Below are 16,718 nucleotides of genomic sequence, written 5' to 3'. Positions count from 1 at the left end.
AGAGAGTCCCCCTTGATAGCTCAGCACAGGACTCATCAGTACATGTGTGTCTTAGCTCAGGATGCTACAACCAAATGCCATAGACTGGGTGGCTTAAACTACAAACCTTTATTTCTCTATAGCCATTATTTTGTAATAACTTTAAATGGAGTATAATCTATAAACATATCGAATTTATATGTTGTACACCTGAAACTAATATAATATTGTAAATTAACTACAATAAAAAGTTTTTTAAAAAAAGAAAAATTTCTTCAGTGAATTAAAAGTAATTCAGTTTGAAGTGTTTCAAACTTTAACAATTTTATTTATAAATTTTCTCAAGTTTATTATATATGCACATGTAATTTCTCACATATGTTTTTATGGATTTCTTTGATAATTTTGATATCCTATGAGAATTCTTAATAGGCTAAAGTTATTTTCTCTCTAAGTATCTCCAGTCATATTTCAATTGATATGATATTTTTCATACAAAATACATTCTTTGGATCGTGTAGAGATTACAATGGAAGAATGCTATTAGATAATAGGTAGAAAGATAGCTCCAGAAACATTTTATTCTATCTTCTTTCTTTTGGATAGACCTCATTTAAACCTAGTTTAAACAATGGCTGAAGTGACTCAGTATTGAAAGTGTGGGGAGAGAGAAAATATATACTTTTTCTAAAAGCTTGGAGTCACAGGCAGGAGGGAGAAGACAGCCAAAACTATCTGCCCATGTTTGAGATGTGAGAAAAAAAAAAATCTTTCATTGAACAGAGTTCATTTCATCTTCAAGAGACTGTGCAAAGTTGTTTATTCCTTTTGCTGTTAACTCTTCTGGAACTAGTCATGAGTCCACAAATGAGAAATGGTAGTGACCTTGAAAGGCACAATTTCTAGCTGAAGTCAAACATATCCTCATAAGCATTCATTGGAAGCGTGTTGGACATACAGTTATCTGTGACTTTCTGATTGTCAACAGGCTATTCAGAGAATATTACTTTTGGCCCTGATGTCCTGTTAGAAACCTCTGTTGCAAGAAATCTGCTAATATATTTATTGGATACTTACCACGTATAAGGTACAAAACTACACATTTGAATTAGTAAGAGAGGAGGGGAAGGGAAATACTATTTACAGAAGACCGTATGTTCTTTTAATTACTTCCTACTACTCCCATATGAGCTAACTATTGTTTGTTCCATCTTACAGATGCAGAAACTGAGGCTCAGAGAGGTTAAGTGACCTGCCAAAGGTCCTATGTTTGTATACATTAAAGCCTCCAAAGTTAGCATTTGTTACATTTCCCTCTCTTACATATTGATCTCTTCCTGCCCTCAAGGGCCCTGGTAGTTTAGCATGAAGCATACGTCTTATACCTAGTGAGCACGAGCTAAGTTTTCTAAAAGAGTTACAAGTGCTTTAGGAGTTCAAAACTAGGGAAGGAACATATCCAAAAGAGGGCCAGGTAAAGCTCAGGGAAGAGAGGTCACTGAGATGAGCCATCAATGACTGGCAATAATGATAGTGGGATTGTAGAGGAGGCAAAGATGAGACTTTTACTGCAAGGACTAATGTTTCTTTCAGAAACTCAGATTCCTACTGTGTTTTTTTCCAAGTAGCTCCATAGCTCAGACTGCCAGGTAAGAAGTTTCAAGAAAGTTGTGCTATCGTTATTCTAAGCAAAATGATAACTGATGACGTTTATTCAGCAGAAAGAATGGCATAAGCAAAGGTACAGAAAGTGAGGAGAGTGAGGGGCATTCTGACAACAGCTGGTATTCAAGGCTGACTGGCGGAGAGGATCCTTAAGGGAATAGAGGGAGAGGTGGCATGGGGGATAAAGCAGAAAAGGAAAGTTAGAAGCAGATAATAGAGGACTTTGGAATAAAGATGCAGATGTAGAGAATGGACTTGAGGACACGGGGAGGGGGAAGGGTAAGCTGGGACGAAGTGAGAGAGTGGCATGGACATATATACACTACCAAATGTAAAATAGATAGCTAGTGGGAAGCAGCCACATAGCACAGGGAGATCAGCTCGGTGCTTTGTGTCCACCTAGAGGGGTGGGATAGGGAGGGTGGGAGGGAGACCCAAGAGGGAAGAGATATGGGGATGTATGTATATGTATAGCTGATTCACTTTGTTATAAAGCAGAAACTAACACACCATTGTAAAGCAATTGTACTCCAATAAAGAGTTTTTAAAAAAATAGAAAATAAATAAATAAAATAAAATGAGACAATAGAGGACTTTGGACACAAGCAGAAGCTAACACTTTATTTGGTAGGGATCAGAAGGGTGATCTAAACTAAATTTTTAATTATATAACTACTTCTTTGGGGAATTCTCAAGCTTATTTAAAAGGAAGAGAAAGTAGTGTCATAAACTGCCCTAGACCCCTCAACCAGCTTCAAGAATTATCCAAGACTAATCTTGTTTCATGAATCCCTTCCTCTCGTTTATTTTGTTTTGCTTTGTTTTTTTTTTTTTTTTTTTTTTCTGTACGCGGGCCTCTCACTGTTGCGGCCTCTCCCGTTGCGGAGCAGAGGCTCCGGACGCGCAGGCTCAGCGGCCACGGCTCACGGGCCCAGCCGCTCCGCGGCACGTGGGATCCTCCCGGACCGGGGCACGAACCCGTGTCCCCCGCATCGGCAGGCGGACTCTCAACCCCTGCGCCACCAGGGAAGCCCTGCTTTGTTTTTTTGATGATGTATATAAAAGCAAAACCTAGATATCATGTCATTGCATCTGCAAATACTGAAATATGAATCTCTAACTGATAAGACCTTTCTGTAACATACCCATCACTTCATTATTGATTCTAATAAAATTAATAATAACTCTTTAAATATCATCATACCCAGTCTGTATTCAAATTTCCCCAATTATCTCAAAAATGTCTCTATAGATGGTTTGAATCAAGATGTAAAGCCCACACTTGGAATTTAATTACTATAACTCTTCAGTCTCTTTTATTCTATAGTCATCTTCCTCCTCTTTTTATGTTTTCATGTCATCAGTTTTTTCAGGGCATTCATCCTATTTATAGAATGCCCCGCATTCTGGATTGGTCTGACTTCTTTATGGTGCTTTTGAACTTATTCTCTTATCTTCTGTTTTTCTTGTAAATATCTTTTGCAAGTTCTATTTAGAGGTTTGATTAGGTTCTGGTTCAATGTTCAGAAAGAGTCTCTTATAAAGGTGTAATATGCTTCTTATTTCATCATACCAAGAGGCATAAAATATTTGGTTGATTGGCAGGTCAGTGGTATTGGCCTGCTTTCCCAAAACCTGTCACCTAATAGCTTTTGCATCCATGGAGGCTCATTGCCTATATCAACTTTCTCAGAGTGGATTACAAATGAGCCATTGATGTTTTTTGAGCTGAGGAATGATATGTTTAGAAATGCACTTTAGAAAACATAGCCTGCCAAAAGAATGTAAGAGGAAGTAGAGTAAAGGAAGACCAAAGATGCTTATAGACTATTCTTGTTTTCCAGGCACAAGGGAACTAGCAACAAACATGGAAAGCTATATTCAAGGGATTTTGGGGAGGATGAATATAGGACTTGTTAATAGATCCTATTTACTGAATCAAACGTAACACTGAGCTTTTAGGCTTGCAGGAGTAGCAGTGTGTTAAACAAAAATAGGGAAGTCAGAAGTCATGATTGGCTTGCAGTAGAAACTGAGAAGTTTGGTTGGAAAATGTTGAGTTTGAGCTGATGATGGCCTCTCTTGGCTTAGACATCTGGTGAGCAGTTGAGAATGCAGGATTGCAGCTTGGAAAAGAATTTAGGACATAATTCAGGTAATAGGTAAAGCCAAATAGTATATTTGATAGCTGATGAAGGGAGTAAAGTGAAAAGACAAAAGGTTTAGAAACAAATCTGGGCAATCTTGACATTTATGGGCTTTGTCAACCCTCCCTCCTCAAAGCTGTGGTTTATTTAGTTTTAGTTTAGCCCAGGGTGACTCCCTTCCAGGGCCCCAGTGACTGGCTCAGCAGTTTCCCTTCCCATAGCTCAGCTTTCTTCTTCTTAATGGAAAGAAATGCCCTCAAGATCAATATGTATTTCAACTCATGTTACTTTATTTTTCCCAAACCTAGAATGTAAAAATATGCCTTCTACTCTGCTACTTACTTTCTCTTCCCTCAAGTTCAATTTCCTTTCTTTCTGTGACCAGTCTATTACTTAGGGAAGTTCAATGGAGATGGTAAGAAGTCACGACCTTAGAATGGGGGAATGGAGGGCAAAGGCAACTTTTCTTTCCTTTGACTTTAGGAGAGGGGGAATGAACATGTTTGGAGACCAAGGAGAAGAATCCAAGGGAACCATAATGGGGTTTATTTTGTTTTATTTTATTACTCTTTATTGAAGTATACTTTATTTACAATGTTGTATTAATTTCTGCTGCACAGCAAAGCGATTCAGTTATACATATATATACAATTCTTTTATATATATATATATATTTTTTTTTTCTTTTCCATTATGGTTTATCATAGGATACTGAATATAGTTCTCTGGGCTATACAGTAGGGCCTTGTTGTTTATGCATTCGATATATAATAGCTGACATCTGCTAACCCCAAACTCTCACTCCATCCCTCCCCCAACCCCCTCCCCGCTGGCAACCACAAGTCTGTTCTCTATGTCCGTAAGTCTGTTTCTGTTTCATAGACAGGTTCATTTGTATCATATTTTAGATTCCACATATAAGTGATATCATATGGTATTTGTCTTTCTCTTTCTGACTTACTTCACTTAGTATGATAATCTCTAGTTGCAACCATGTTGCTGCAAATGGCATTATTTTGTTCTTTTTTATGGCTGAATAGTATTCCATTGTATATATGTACCACATCTTCTTTGTCCATTCACCTGTCGATGGACATTTATGTTGTTTCCATGTCTTGGCAATTGTGAGTAGTGCTGCTGTGACCATAGGGGTGCTTGTATCTTTTTGGATTAGAGTTTTGTCTGGATTTTTGCCTAGGAGTGGGATTGATGGATCATTATGGTAATTCTATTTTTAGTTTTCTGAGGAACCTCCATACTGTTTTCCATAATGACTGTACCAACTTACATTCCCACCAACAGTGTAGGAGCGTTCCCTTTTCTCTACATCCTCTCCAGCATTTGTTATTTGCAGAATTTTTAATGATGGCCGTTCTGACCAGTGTGAGGTGATACCTCATTGTAGTTTTGATTTGCATTTCTCTAATAATTAGTGATGTTGAGCAGCTTTTCATGTGCCTCTTGGCCATTTGTATTTCTTCTTTGAGGAAATGTTTGTTTAGGTCTTCTTCTGCCCATTTTTTGATTTTTTTTTTTTTAACTGTTGAGTTGTATGAGCTATTTGTATCTTTTGGAAATTAAGCCAAGAGAACTTGTTGAAGAGACAAGTGAGAACAGCAACGAAGAGCAGGGCGAGGGTGGGGAGAATAGGTATGATAGTCCCTTCACTCCCAGGAGAGAGGAGGTGAAGATACAAGAAAATCTGGAGACGGAGAGTGTGGTAGATGTAGAAGCTTACATTAAAGCTTTTGCTCTGTTTAGTCATCAGCTGAGAATGAGGGAGATTGAACTTCTAATTTACATAGGCAGCTCAGGAACCACAGAGGAACCCTGAGGTTCAGGATCTCCCAGACTCATCTGACAGTTGTTTTTTCCATCCCTTCTGTGTATCTCGTTAGACTCAAAGGGGACATCCTACCCTCATCCCTGGATTGTATTCAGTTGCCCTGCACAAAATCAATATTGCTCTATGAGATACTACAAGTGAAGTCAAGAATCAAAGTGACCTTCAAACCAGGCTTTCTTAAATAGTCTGGGGAAAATTACTTGGGGACAGTATAGTAGGCAACATGAAGAAATAAATGATTGTAAATTAAACTCCAGGTTTAAAGATGGATGTTACCTCTGAATACCTTTGAATTATATTGAGGACGCTAAGAGTATTATAGGATAGTTTACACCATTAGCTGCAAAATCACAGGGGCTACTATGGGCATTTAGAGAGCAAGTTGATACTTTCTTTCCACAAAAGGAATGTTTAGGATTCCAAGTCTTTCACCATGGAGTTCATTTTATTTGACCTCTTAAAAATAAGTTTAAAAAAAAAAGCAAAGTTAAACAAATAAAAAGTTTTAGCAATCTTTTAAAATATTTAGATGTAAGGAATGATTCTAGAAAGAAGGGACCTCTTGGTTATGATTGGCAGAAGAAGTAATTTGGCTGTCTTTGATTTGTATTGTGTTAGAAAAGAAAGCCAGAGTGAGCTTCCCTGATTCCTGCTGTTTTATAAGCCCTTAAGTCCATTGAGCTACATCAGCCTAACTTTCAAGAGTCCTTTTTTAATGTTTGGTTTTTCTAAATTTTCTTTTAGTGCTAGACCTCACTAATTGTTTCCTTATGACAGCTGCTTATGATTTAAGACTGATCTTGGGTACGTATAGTCCCTCGTTCAAGGCTCAGCTGACATCACAAAAGAACATATAGTTACCATCTTACTACAGAAAATGCCCGGAAAATAAGAGCTGTAAAAAGTAGCTTCTCAATAAGCGGGGCTGGTTTTGATATTTTAAATTTCTGTTTATACCGACCCCCTTTTCTGCTTGGTTTCTTTTAATCTTCAATGCAAAACAAAAGGTGTAAAGTCTGAAGCTATAAATCTGTTTATAGCTGTAATTCCCTTCCCTGGCTTAGCAGAGTTTGACACTATAATGAACACGGTTCTTCTGCAGCAACATTGAATCTGGTTCTTGTATATTTCTTTTATATGTTGCTGCTTTGAACACAGGAGAGTTTTATTGCATTCTTGTCTTTCTGGGTGTTTTGATTCAGCGAGAATTGATTATCTACTGTATGCTAGGGGCGACTAGGTAGTTCCAGGGCCTAAAGTTTAGTCTTGTTTAGTCATTAAAGTAGTATGGTTAAAACAACAATTAAGTGTTTTTGTTTTGCTTTGTTTCGTTTAGTAATATTTCCTGTACATTGAAGTAAACTATATTAAACCCACATATTCTTGAAATGTTTTCAACCTTCCACCTAATACATTTCTCACCGCATTGCCTTTTGATTTTAGGAAATCAATATGTTTACTTTCTTCATCCTCAGGTCAAGTATCTGAAAAAGAAATTTTATTTTATGTTTAGCATGGTTAAAATATTTAAAATACTGAGTGTGTGCTTCAAACTCATTACCATTAGTAGATCAGGCATTCTACAAGTTGCTTTGTGGACAGTGTTTCAGTTAAGCAAAGAGTAAGCATTGTTTTCCCCATTTTTCAGATGAAGGAACTGAGGCTCAAAGAGATTAATTAATCTGCTAAAGATCACACAGGTGATCACAACCAGGATTTCAGTCTGGATCTGTTTGATTCTAAACCTTGAGCTCTTAATCACCAAGATAATTTATGTATTTTATTTTAAAATAATTCCCCCAAATTATACTTTCCTTTTTATTTTTTACTCTTTTCTGTAGCATTTGAAAAGAAATTATACGGAAGCACACACACATACACACACACACACAAACACACACACACTGATCTATACTTATGTATAGGAACTCGTACATTTTCACGTTACGTTTTCCATAAAAAGCTTTAAATTTACACATTACTAGCTGAAGTTATTTGCAAAGTTGGAAGTCTGTGAAACAAACAAACAAAAAAATTGGTGATTTGAGAAAGAAATGTTCCTAAAAATATATTATGCCAGTAAAGCGGAAAATGATATATATGAGTTCAAGGTTGAGGCATACACTTGGAAGAACACGTGTTCACATTTTAGTCAGAGGTGAACCTATGCTAACTGCAATTTATTCAGAAGCAAGGTAGATTTATCCACATGTAAATAGCTAGGGTCCCTATTTTTCCACTAAGTAGTAGATTTTTCCATTGCTAATACTATTTGCAGTATGAGTTTGTGCAGTTTCAGATACATGCTAAGAACCAAGGTAGCAAATTCAGGTTCTTCGTGCCTATGTGATTTGAGTATCTATCTCATTGGCACAATGGGCCAAGTTAATGATACAGTCAGGGACGTATCTTGCCATCAGTAGAACTGAGGCTTCTATCCTACTGTTCAAGGGAACATTGGATACTTTGTGTTTCCTTCCTCCCTGGGAGACTGTGAGTATTGATAAAGTAATGTTTGCAAGGGTTCCTGAGCACACAGACATCAGACATGCATTGGCTACTGAGGTTGTGCTGTGCTTCTAGAGAACGGCCATGCAGCAGACCCTGTCTTCTTTATCCTTAAAAGATTAAGGAAATTATGGCTTTTAAAATATAGTAATTCCATGTTAAGTTTACAGTTTAAAAAGTAGAGGAAAGGAATGTACTTTGTTCATAAATTAACATTAGAAGAAGGATGGCTTCTGCATGGTGGCAGCACAGTATGGCCGCCATATTATATTATCACCCATGCTCCTTTTACCTAACAGTGATGATAGAGAATTCTCTCTCTCTCTCAGCTATTTCTGATTAGGTCAGCCAACTCTGCTAATACTCTGCTTGGATTTGAAAAACATCCCTAAAACTAGATTTCACACTTTATATGGTTCACTTGGCTCTGGAGCTGCTGTGTTTATCAGGATTGAATCAGCTTAGGCCAGCACTTTTCTTCAAATGCACTAAATTGTGAACTTCAAGTGAACAGAACTTCTTCAACCATGTTGATGATCTGTCAATGGCCCCCATGTCCAATCAGTTAACTTTGCTGTCGGTTCTGCCTCAGAAATTTCTCGTAAATCTATAACTTTTCCTGTGTCCTGATTGTCGTGATCTTAATTCAGATCTTTGCCATCTCTCCCTTGGACCAAGGCAACAACTTCCTAAGAAGAATAGCATTCCATACTCTCTGAGTTCCATAAGGCACACTTGATCTCGGCACCCCTTTGTAAAATCGATGACAGAATCCAGCCCAGGGACCTGGGTATTGTTCGCCGGTCTTCCCAAATCTCTTTCCTGCTATTCCCCATCTCCACTCTCCACACCACATATGTTCTTACCACTCTGAACTCCTCATCCGATGGCAGGATGTCCTCTCACACGTCTGCACATTCATCCCTTCTGCCTGAACAGCCTCACTCCTCCCCAGTTCCCCTTATCCCGGCCAACTTTCAAGAGCCAGTTCCAATGTTATCTTTTTAATTCCTGCTCTCCTACCGTCATTCCTCTCTGTACTCCTACAACACAGCATTTATTCCACTAGTTATAATTATATTTACACGTCCATCCTCCAGACTCAGAGCACATTGTCTGGCTGATAGTTGGCCATAAACGCTTAGAATATGAAACTTGCATTTCCTCATAATTCTACAGGAATGCAGAGATTCATCAGAACAAGAATTGTTATATTTCAAAAATACAAATGACCTACACTTCTCTGGGATAGAAACCGTAACTTCATTCATATTTCAGCAGCTCTGGCTGTCAGGAATTTCCAGGGTTTACTCCCTTTCCATTTTTCTGCCTTTAGCGGAATTTAATTTTGTTTTCATGATTGCTGTCATGTAAAAATCATTCCCTTTTTAGCTGTTGCCAGTTCAAAGTAGACAAAATTTACAGTTCTAGTGAGTAAAAGTCCTTTATTGGGCCATCCAACCCCTATGACTATATCTGTCTTTTCCAGCTATATTTCAATTACTTTTATGTAGATTGAAATCCAGTATTTTCCTGAATCTCATTTATTGTTCCTCTTATTCCTGTGCTTTTAATTTGGTTTTTATCATTTAATTGAAATAGATAATAGTGCATGGAAAAAGAGCTAAAACCTTAGTTGTTTGGATAGAAATAGAATTCAGGAGACTAAAATTATTATAGGCCCACATTAAAGTCTTGATACAAATAGGTTGCTACTAAGTTCTGTATTTGAAGTCATTTGAATAGGAGCTAATTTGAAGTTTGCCACTGAAATTTATAAATACTTTGGTAGTAAATTAATAACACTTTAACAACTCTCTAAAAGAAACTCTCCAACTACTAACAACACTAATAATAAAGATGTTGTTAGCACCTTTGAAATTTATGTAATTAGAGCTAATTATGTAAAACTAATTAGAAAGATCATTTCAAGTATTCTTATTTATTTATTAAAGTGGACATTATAAAAGATCTGACTCCAACATACCAGACCAGACCAGAAGGACAGGAGTCCGAAAAGAAGCCTCATATGAGGCTGTGACTCACTATTCAGTTAATTGTGACCAGTAATTTTACCATATTTCCTTCCCATTGACCTCAACCTTGTTTTAGCAACAGGCTTTTACCTTCAAATAGTTAACAACCAGCCACTGATACTGATACCTGGACAACATATATGTCCACTGAATATTAGATCGTTAACTTGGTGTAGTTGGAAGCAGCAAAATGCCAGTGGAAAATACTCTCTGATTCAAATAATTCATTAATTTGTATTGCTGCCTATCCTGTAGTTAATACCAGAGAGTTTTGTTTGGCTTTACTCTAAAGACAAAAGAAAAATAACTTCAATCATGCCCCAGCTTTAATTTTAAAAGTTAATAATCAAAGAAACCTTTCTTTCGATTGTAATGTTTTGACTTTAAAAAGAATCATGGCTCCAAAATTTTGAAATACTATCTGTGCTTAGTACGGTAGCTCACGTTTTTCTACATATTTAACCCATGTTTGCAATGAAAGGGTCCAGCCTAGAAATAAGAGTGGGATTTTACTCAGAGCAGAAGAAAACACCTGCCATTAAACCCGAGAGCACAAGTGGGGCCTGGAGTGTCCGAAGCAGCCGCCACAGCTGTGGATGGAGGTTGACCTCTGCTTCGGTTCTGCATTGAGCTGGCAGGTGCCAGGACGCCATTCTGTCTACTCAAAAATACCCCCTTTTGAAGCAGCAGTATTCATTACTCAATTGTAAATGCAAATTTTCATGTGTTCATGAATTAAGCATCCTTGCTTATGGCAAGCTGTCTAAAGAGCTCTAGAGGACACATGTGGCTTTAGCATTAGTCATTGGACTTTGGGGAAAAGACTCATCTCTGTTCTCCACTGTAAAATAATTTCACAAAAGTTTTGAACTCAAACATGCCGTATCACCTAACAAGGTCCCTTTGGGGGACTGGTACAATGAGAGCCTTGGCCTCTGAAATCTCACAAGCAAAAGCAAACTAAACTTTAAAGAGGAGAAGCTTTTGATGGGCGTAGGGGAGAGGGGCTGGGGACAAGTCCACAATAATTGTAAGTGACCTTACAGTAGCTGGATTTTCTAGGGGTCATTTTTCTTAACACCAGTATAGGAGAAGTGTTTGACTTTGGCAACAGGCTATTTAGCTTTTCTAGAACAGCCTTTTAGCTTTTCTAAATCAGCATGTCACACCATATCCTCTACCAGTGCTTAGAACATTGCCAAACTCTTCATAGGCATCCACCAAATGTATATAAAGATCTAATTAGAGTTGAACATGCTACTTAATTAAATCAAGACCAGGATCTCCACTGCATTTCTTAACTTGATGGTAGGTGTCCTCTCATTCTTTTCTTTGGGTTGACTCTGCCCCACCAAAAATAAAATCCTACTTGTAGAGCATTAGTGAGCATTTTGTGCGTGTCAAGAATGACCAATAAATTTCTTAAACTTAATTTTACAGAGGTACACAGACAGGCTGTACTCATGACTCACTACTTGATTCGCCGAAAACATTAAGAAAAATGTTCTTAAAATAGCTCCCCTTTTTAGTGGCAAAATTATTTGGGGAGTTAAGAAAGAAAAGGATTTGTTTAGTTGATTCCATTATCTTGGCCCCCTCTCCCTCTCCCAGATGCTCTACAATTCCTCTTTCCTGCATTTTGAACTTGAGATGTTGAGGCCACTGTCCGTGACACTATGAAAAAGGCAATTGGGGAAATTCCCTGGCGGTCCAGTGGTTAGAACTCCGTGCTTCCACAGCAGGGGTCATGTTTGATCCCTGGTTGGGGAAATAAGATCCTGTAAGCTGTGTGGCTCGGCCAAAAGAAAAAAAAAGAAAAGAAAGAAAGAAAAAAAAGAAAAAGGCAATTGGGAGGCATTCAAGAGGGCACCTGTTGAAAGCAGGCACCAGATACATGGCTGTCAGTCTTCCTGAGAATCTAGTTCTAGAGCTGTGCCCTAACACTTAGCATCACGATGCACTGCATTTAAAGTCACACAGACTAGCTTAAAGTCCTGGCTAACTCACTTACAAGAGGCGTAACCTTGATAATCTTTGAGTTTTATTTCTGACATCTGTAAAAGAAATATCATAAAACTTTGCTCATTAGGTTGGGAGAAGATTAAATGCAGTAACAGGTCAAAGTTCTTTGTTGATGGTAAAATATACAAAATACAAGACATGATGTTCCTGTTATTGTTAATGTCATGATAACCTCACAGCTGTTAAAATTGCTGCAACTGAGAATGGGAATTTGGTACAGCTCCTCTGCAACTGGTGTTTAGCAGCAGGCATCTTGGTAGGTGGAGCATTCTTACATTCCCACCTGAATTGAGATAGCAGTCCCCACTGGGACCTCAGAAGGGGTACTTTGTTAGGACCTTGGCTTTACTCCTGTCTAGACTTGTCCTTGTCTCCCAACCCTGCTGAAAAGGAAGGTGAGAGATTGAAGGTAACTCTGAAATGCTCCACTTCTGCAGGTGGGCTGAGCCCTGAGACATGACTTCATCTTTAAGAGCTAGGAAAAAAAAATACTGATGCCTCTAGAATTCATGTTTCCTGCTAGTATTTTTGTTCAAAAGTAAAGAAAATCTCAGTGTGGCTTAAGAATAGACAACTGTCCAACAAAATAGAAATTTCCTAAAAGACCCACATATATATGGTCATCTGATTTATGACAAAGGTAACACTGTACTGTGATGGGGAAAAGAGGCATTTTCAATAAATGGTATTGGGTTAATTTGATATCCACACGGGGAAAAAAAGCATCTTGACTTTAACCTCACGTCATTCACAAAATCAGTTCTCCATGAATTCAGATCTAGATATGAAAGATAAAATAATAAAGCTTTTAGCTTTTAGAACAAACATAGAAGAACCTCTTTATGACCTTGAAGGAGGCAAAGATTTCTTAAGTGGAACAATAAAAGAGATAATCATAAAGAGAAAAAATGTTAAATTGAGTTTAAGAACTTCTATTCATCAAAAACATCTTTAAGAGAATGTAAACACAATATGCAGCGTGGGAGAATATGTTTGTAATAAATATATCCTTTTCTGACAAAAGACTCAAATTCAGAGTGTGTAAAGAACTCCTATCTGTCTATCTGTCAATACAATGTATAATATGTAAAGAACTCTAGCAAATAATAGGAGAACTCAATAGAAAACGATGTGAACAGACACTTTATGGGCTAGGATGCAAAATGGCCAATACATTTATTAAAAGGAGTTGAACTTAATTACTGGAGAAGTACAAATTAAAACACTGTGTGAAACTACTACACCTCCCACCGGAATGTCTAAAATGAAAAAGATGGAAAATACCAAGTATTGGTGATGATATAGAGGAACTGAAAATTCTCATACATTGCTGATGGAAGTATAATTGTTAACCACATTGAAAAACTATTTGGCAATATCTACTAACTAATAATCCAAATGTATGTATTGTCTAGAATGTAACAATTCCACTCCTAGATATACACCCAACAGAAATGTATTCAATTTTTCACCGAAAGACATATACTAGGATGTTTATTGCAGCACTATTTGTAATAACCAAGACCCAAAAACTCCTGGAAGCAAATGGACATTAACAGTAGGATAAATAAATAAATAATTGTTTATTCACACAGTGGAATATTATAAATCAGTAAAAACAAACAATCTACAACTACACACAAAATTTTGCATGAATTTCACACACACTAAGAAAAGAGGCTAAACACATAATGGATGATTCTATTTATATAAGTACATTTATATAAAGTACAAAAGCAGGTAAACTAATCTATTCTGCCAGAGGTCAGAATAGTGATTACTGTTGGTGGCAAGCAGTAACAAGGAACATCACAACAGGGGCTTCTGGGTTCCTTTAGCTGGGTTCTACTTTCAGTAGGTGTGTTTAGTTTATGAAAATTTACTCAGCATATTATATACTTATGATATGTATACTTTCCTGTTTATGTATATAATACCATTTTCACATTCTAACCATATTACAAGTATAGTTTAGAACCTAAAATTCCTTGAGAAACCTCACTGACAGGTACAACTCTGTGCCCTTTGCATGAATCTTGTGACTAACCCTAGCCTATCTATTTAAGCTACAATATATTTTGAAATTTATTTAAAATATGTTTTTTTTCTCTTTATTTCAGGGCCCTCCTGGTCCAAAAGGTGATAAGGTAAGAAAATGTGTAGCAGGAACAAATTAACTTAGTGGAAATCCATACAGGCGTGACTTATACTATGTTACATTTAGATCTTTTTAATGAGCATCTACAGACTTTGTTCTAAGACTATCTTCTCATTTTCCTACTCTACAGGGAGAACAGGGTGATCAGGGACCTCGGGTAAGTTATACTCTTCCAATCCTGGGCAGAAAATTATTAATAGTTTTCAGCTCCAAACTCATTGAATTAAAGTAGCCCTGGCTTCGTAACTGCCTTGGTGTCATGTGGTTTAGTAATGGCTGACAAAAATACCATACCACTTATAACTGAAATAGCCTTAATTGTAACTAATGTTTGTATCTTGTTGCATTATCTTAACTTGATACCTGTAAATAGGACACTCTACAATAATGATTCCTACTGATTAAGGGCCAGAATCACTACTGAAAGTCAGCAACCACCACCCTTCCATTGACTATTGGGTCCTTCAGATTTGTATACGTTGTTTTGTAATATAGAGGCCATGTGGATTCCTATTGAATTTGGCCTTTTTCTGCAGTTAAACTTTATGTGCTATTGCATAAATATGTTGTATTAGAGATGAAAATATTAATGCATTTTCTATTTTTGTTCATCATAAGTTTGAATAATACTTATTTGAATTTCTTATTCTTTATAGATTTTTAAGCAGATAAAAGGTGTAATATAAGTTAACATTCCAGGGAGGAGGGGCATTCTTTTATTCTTCTCAAATGTGGCTCCTTTAACCATTGTAAGACAATGGTGAATGCTTTGTTGTTACCTTGGTAGTGCCAAGTCCTCTGCTTCACATCTGTGCCTTATTACCCAAATGTTCAGACATGCTGTTCCAATGATGTAGTGGCTCCGTGCAAACATACCTCTCGATTTTCTCGTGTCACTATGCACAAAAGCGAGTACTTGGTTGAAGAGAGTCATTTCTTACAGTGGAAAAGCACATTTAAAACTTTCAGGTTGAAAACAGACACTGTGTAGGTTTTTTGTAAAATGCAGTCTGTGAAGTTAATTATTGAATTCATTTTCACCGCAGTAGAGGTTTTATTGCAAAAGATGTGGTCAGTGCAAACTTGAAAGGTTTGTAGTCTTGTCCCTCCTGTTTATTAAACTAGATGAAAATTATGCCGTGATTTACTTTCCTTCCTATTCTTCCGCCATTTCTTCATATAGAGATAATGACTACGTCTCAACATAGTCACCATGGCAGTTATTCTACCTGATGACCAGTTCAAAGTTTATCTTAATGGTCAAGGAGATTAAACATCATGATATCTGTCATGGATGTGAATGGAATAAAATTCTCATAACCCTAAACGATTAGAATGTAGCCACTTGCTCCGTATGTGGTGATTATTTCACATGGCATGTCTCCATGTATTGTGTATTATTTCTTTCTACATGCAATATCAAAATCACTCAACTTGCCCTTTCCAGGTAAGAGGGAAACTGTTTCTATTCTGAGAAATCTTCTTTTGGCAAAGGAAGTGAAAGGGTGGTTCACAGCTTAGCTGTCATCAGTGTGCACACAGCCCTCAGTTTCAAAAAGGTGTGTTGGCTTTCATCGTTTCAAAAAGTGATGATTGATTATAAAGCTAGGCCAAATTTTCAGGAGGAAACCCGAAACCATGTGAAATTCACCTTGTTTCATGTTGCATTACAAACTAAGACTTGGACCAGGTTCCTTGCAAGTGTGGCCAAAGTTCATGAACTACTTTGACAACCCAGACTGCCTTTCATACAGATTGCAGCCAGTTTTCACACTGACTGGGGCCAAGTTTCACACGATTCAGGGGCCACTTAGCATTTTAGCTGGAAAGTGGTAAAAATTGATCCCATTTTCATTTGGATTTTGCTTTGTATTGAAGGAATTTGGATTGAATTCATAATGTAGGATGAATCTTTATGGATAAAAATTTAAATGTCCTAGGAAGTATACATGAATGTGAGCATGAGAACTTACCGAATTGCCTGTCTTTTCTCAGATTCCTAATTTAGAAACAAGGCAGGTCACATTCAGTGATCTTAGAATTTTAATATAAGTAGTGTCAGCTACCTATTAGGAAATTCACATATCAAGATGGCAAAATGAAGATTTTACATTTCCAGAAAAATCAAAAGTTAGTTAGAACTGGAAAAGTCTTCAATTTTAATGAAAATTAATTTTACCCACATCCTCTTTGGGCACACTGTTCCAGCTGATGCTGACAGAGGCTCTCTTTTTTAAAATGTAGATCTTTGTATTTGAATACCATTTCCATTTTCATCCTAGCATAGATTTTTGAAATCCACGTTTTACCATTTTTTCCAAGTAATTTATTTCTTTCCATAATTAACTTAACAATAT

The 16,718-nt window shown here is 37.0% G+C and overlaps 1 protein-coding gene across 1 annotated transcript in view; it reads left to right on the top strand.

Annotated features, from left to right (window-relative positions):
* The window catches only part of COL25A1 (collagen type XXV alpha 1 chain), a 467,388-nt gene that overhangs the window by 295,121 nt on the left and 155,549 nt on the right, over positions 1 to 16,718 (top strand). Inside the window, exons 6-7 of the mRNA XM_049709644.1 lie at positions 14,324 to 14,350; positions 14,492 to 14,518. Coding sequence (XP_049565601.1) covers positions 14,324 to 14,350; positions 14,492 to 14,518 — 54 coding nt within the window. The remainder of the gene's footprint in view (positions 1 to 14,323; positions 14,351 to 14,491; positions 14,519 to 16,718) is intronic.

The sequence above is a fragment of the Orcinus orca genome, chromosome 4, assembly GCF_937001465.1.
Source record: "Orcinus orca chromosome 4, mOrcOrc1.1, whole genome shotgun sequence".
Taxonomy (NCBI): Eukaryota; Metazoa; Chordata; class Mammalia; order Artiodactyla; family Delphinidae; genus Orcinus; species Orcinus orca.
This window is presented reverse-complemented; position numbering and strand designations above follow the sequence as displayed.